A 5000-nucleotide genomic window follows, 5' to 3' on the forward strand; every position below is an offset into this window, starting at 1 on the left:
GTTACTGTTTTTAGAATGATTTATTGTTAATTTATTCTCATCATTTATTTATTTCCTTATTTCCTTTCCTTTCCGCTGGGCTATTTTTCCCTATTGGGAGCCCTTGGGCTTATAGCATCTTGCTTTTCAAACTAGGGTTGTAGCTTGGCTAGTAATAATAATAATAATAATAATAATAATAATAATAATAATAATAATTTGTTTTTAAATTCGGGGTCTATTATTTCTTGTCTGTCTGACTGGTCGTCTGCCTCTCTCGTATATACATCTCTCTCTCTCTCTCTCTCTCTCTCTCTCTCTCTCTCTATCTCTCTCTCTCTCTCTCTCTCTCTCTCTCTCTCTATATATAATATATATATATTATTATTATTATTATTATTATTATTACTAGCCAAGCTACAACCGTATATATATATATATATATATATGTATATATATATATATATATATAGGGTTGTAGCTTGGCTAGTAATAATAATAATAATAATAATAATAATAATGATAATAATAATAATAATAATTAATTATCTACGGTTAACGTTTCACGAATGTAAATGCGTATTTATTTATTTATTTATTTTTTGCTTACTGAAATAACTTCATTCTTGTTCTAGTTCTAAAAATAGAATACATTACATTATCCTTTTTTACCACCATGCACAAGAAAATTTAGATTCGGGTACAGATATTTGAAATTCTTTTGGCCAAATAAGATCTAATGTGAAGTTCTTTTACGTATCAATTCTGACAATTATTCTAGTTTTTTTACTTCATACCAAAGTTCATTCATTGCAACTATGACAAAGGAACAGATATAAACGTGGTAAAAGATGAAAAAAAAATCAGAGAATTTATTGTTATTATTATTATTATTATTATTATTATTATTTTTATTATTACTATTATTATTGTTATTATTATTATTATTATTATTATTATTATTATTATTATTATTATTATTATTATTATTATCATTTTTATTATTATTATTATTATTATTATTATTATTATTATTATTATTATTATTGGCTAAGCTACAACCCTTGTTGGAAATGCAAGATGCTTATAGCCCAATGGCTCCAACAGGGAAAAATAGCCCCAGTAAGGAAAGGAAATAAGAAAATAAATAAACGATCTGAGAAATAAAGAACTATTAAAATAAAATATTTTAAAAACAGTGCCAACATCAAAACAGATATTTCATAAACTATAAAAAGACTTATCTCAGCCTGTTCAACATAAAAACATTTGCGGCAAGTTTCAACTTTTGATGTTCTACCGATTCAACTGCCCTAATTAGGAAGATCAAAATGAAATACAAAAAAGTAGCATTTTAAGAAAATTAAAGTAATAGTTCTATTTAGTACTCAGATATTTAATGTATGATTTGTGTATGTATGTAGGCATATATGTATGTTTGTAAGTATACATACATTCAGTGTATGGAAACACATGTGAAAAAGGAATGTTTTATCGAAGCTCTTAATAGTTCTATTTACCATCTGAATGTTTAATGTATCATGTGTGTATGTATGTAGGCATATATGTATGTATGCAAGTATACATACATTCAGTGTATGTGAAAACACAGGAGAAAAAGAAATGCTTTTTCGAAGCTCTTAATAGTTCTATTTAGCATTTGAATGTTTAAAATGTATCATGTGTGTATGTATGTAGGCATATATGTATGTATGCAAGTATACATACATTCAGTGTATGAAAACACATGTGAAAAAGGAATGTTTTTTTATCGAAGCTCTTAATAGTTCTATTTAGCATTTGAATGTTTAATGTATCATGTGTGTATGTATGTACGCATATATGTATGTATGCAAGTATACATACATTCAGTATGTAAAAACATATGTGAAAAGGGAATGTTTTATCGAAGTTCTTAATAGTTCTATTTAGCATTTGAATATTTAATGTATCATGTGTATGTATGTAGGCATATATGTACGTATGCAAGTATACATACATTCAGTGTATGGAAACACATGTGAAAAAGGAATGTTTTTATCGAAGCTCTTAATCAAGGAAGGACCGAGAGGAATCGCGTAGGAAGAAAGATGACTTGGAAGATGAGACTCTGAAATTGGAAAGGGAAATGACTAAGGCATAGTTGAGGTTAGCAAGCTTCGGTTTACGCTTTCTGGATGTAATGGCTCGTGTGATGAGAGAGAGAGAGAGAGAGAGAGAGAGAGAGAGAGAGAGAGAGAGTTCCGTATGAAACGAGAGAGCTTGGAGAGCTTTTAACGAGAGAGAGAGAATTTCATGTGAAATTATAAAGATGAATAGTACTTAGAGAGAGAGAGAGAGAGAGAGAGAGAGAGAGAGAGAGATCCGTATGAAACGAGAGAGCTTGGAGAGCTTTTAACGAGAGAGAGAGAATTTCATGTGAAATTATAAAGATGAATAGTACTTAGAGAGAGAGAGAGAGAGAGAGAGAGAGAGAGAGATCCGTATGAAAAGAGAGAGCTTGGAGAGTATTTAACGAGAGAGAGAGTTCCGTATGAAACGAGAGAGCTTGGGGAGCATTTAACGAGAGAGAGAGAGAGAGAGAGAGAGAGAGAGAGAGAGAGAGAGAGAGATTTCGAGATAAGTGGGACAACTGAATTAATTGTAAAAGTTTAGTCAAGAAAGATATATGGGTTTAATGTTTAGTCCATCATAATGATAATAATGCGTTCAGTATTCGACTGAATCGTTAAGTATTGTAAATATACCTCAAAAGTCGCACAATTTATGGTAATGTAATTTTTATTGAAAATAATAGCTGTTATTTTGAATTCGTCTATTGTCTTATAGATTTATGACAGATTACATGATCTTTTGATAAACACCTACGGGCTGCAAGTATGCAAGAGCCCGTGCATGACCGTATGGGCCAGGCAATCCCCCCCTATATATATATATATATATATATATATAAGGAAAAAATAATTGTATTAGTGATGACGTACTCGAAAATAATTATAATTACCCTTCTTGTTATTACTGTTATTTTTGTTTTTGTTAAAGAGGAAACATCAGCAGATATCAACTTACCTTGAATTCCAACACAAAATAGAATGTATATGAAGAAAAATAAGTAAATATGATGAATAAATAGAACAGTAGATAGAAAAATCAGTTAGTAAATACAAATAAGTAAATATGATGAATAAATTGACCAGTAGATAGCAAAATCAGTTAGTAAATACATACATATAGTATATGAATAAATGAATAAGAAATCTAAATATACAAATAAAGGAAGAAATTACATACATGCAAACAAGAGATGAACATCCAAAAGGGCAGTTTCTTACCGTGCATTTATTTGGCTTCTCCCCGGAGTGGACTCTCATGTGAATGAGCAGCTTGTACCTGGCGTTGAAGGGCCTGTACCTCCTCTGACAAGCCGCCCAGAAGCAAGTGAAGTCGTCGCCCTTCCGCTGGTCTATGTGGGCCTTCTCGATGTGTCTGGAAAGCGACTCGCGCGACTGGAAGAGGATGTTGCAGTCCATCCAGCGGCAGAAACGCGGGCCGTCGTCCTCCGAAGGACTGTTGGGACGGCCTTCCTCCGTTTCCTGGAGGTGGTGGTGCTCTTGGTAGGGCGGAGACGCTTGTCTGTCGTCCGGTTCGCTCTTAGGTTCGGACTTGTAGAGGGAGTGCACTGGCGCCATGTGTCGGCCGGTATTGTTATCGTTGCAGTTGTGGTTATTCATCGTGTTGTTGTTGTTGTTGTTGTTGAGGCTAGGCTTCACGTCGTCGTCGTTAATGAGGGAGTGGAAGGTGAGGTTAGCTCTTGGAGGCTGGTTGTTGTTGGCCTCTGGCCTTGGAATGAGGTGGCCGTAGCTTCCTGAAGGAGAGCAGGACAAGGGCTGGTGCGCTGGGGTGGATGTTGGCGAGCCGGCGTTGAGGCACGTCGGGGAGGATCGGATGATGGTGTTGAGGTCCATACCATCGGCATTCATCGGAGACGTTGAGTAGGGACGCTTGTAACGGCGTGTGGAGCTGAAGGATCCCCTGGCGGAGGTGAAAGGCGATGGGGATTGAGGAACCTCCAGGGGAAACGCTCATGGGGGAGGCAGAACACCTTCCCCCAAGGTAGAAGTCCAGTCCTTCGTTCGTGGGCAGATCTAAAAGGCCCGCTGAAGAGGGAGGTGGAGGCATTGGACTTGAGAATAAAGAGGAATCCTGAGGTCGAGTATCAGTCACGACTAATTCTGGAAGTGAAGATCCTCCAGGAACGGCTGTTAGCAGATTTTCCCAGTGAGGGCGTCCATTCGTCCCCGGCAAGATACAAATCTCCATGGAGTTCTCCAAGGGCGTGCAAGGCTGTCGACATTTGGGACGTCGGCCCAGAGTCCTGCGGTGCCTCCACACTTATCGTAGGAGGTGTGAACGTTCCATGGGGATCCAGGGGTGATCCAGATAGGGGAGACTCCCCCAGTGGGCTGATAAGTCCCCCCAGGTCGCATGAGTTCAGTTCGGTCGGGATGAGAGCTTCCGGGGACTCTGCGTGAGTCGTTGAATATTCTTCCAGGTGCATCCTGCGGTCCCCTGGAATTGGAAATAAATCCTTTAAGAATGTATACTGGAACAAGAATGAACATTATCAATGAATAGTTAAAACCCGACTGATGAAATCAACTCCTGGAATAGGAAATAAATCTTTTAAGAATGTATACTGGAACTAATGAACATTATCAATGAATGGTTAGGATCCAATTGATGGAATCAACTCCTGGAATAGGATATAATGATGTGAGAATTACTTTTCATTAAGAAAACAGTTAGCAATAAGCGATATTTCATAGTAGGGTATTAAGTATAAGAAAAGTACTAGGAGAAAAATGAATATTATGCCTTACTATTAGAATAACTCATGGAACATTTTTATACAATCTCACTTGGAACACGATTCATTTGCAATTGGTAAGGTCTCTGCCACTTTAGTGAAATATGAATGAAGTAAACATTTTAGAATGTTCTCTAAAGAGAGAGAGAGAGAG

At 36.3% G+C, this 5000-nt stretch overlaps 1 protein-coding gene across 1 annotated transcript in view; it reads right to left on the bottom strand.

The window, feature by feature from the left end:
• Positions 1-5000, bottom strand: part of LOC137654727 (uncharacterized) — a 202835-nt gene that overhangs the window by 21743 nt on the left and 176092 nt on the right. Inside the window, 3 exon segments of the mRNA XM_068388631.1 lie at positions 3312-4034; positions 4036-4254; positions 4256-4548. Coding sequence (XP_068244732.1) covers positions 3312-4034; positions 4036-4254; positions 4256-4548 — 1235 coding nt within the window.

The sequence above is a fragment of the Palaemon carinicauda genome, chromosome 15 (assembly GCF_036898095.1).
Source record: "Palaemon carinicauda isolate YSFRI2023 chromosome 15, ASM3689809v2, whole genome shotgun sequence".
In the NCBI taxonomy this organism is placed as follows: Eukaryota; Metazoa; Arthropoda; class Malacostraca; order Decapoda; family Palaemonidae; genus Palaemon; species Palaemon carinicauda.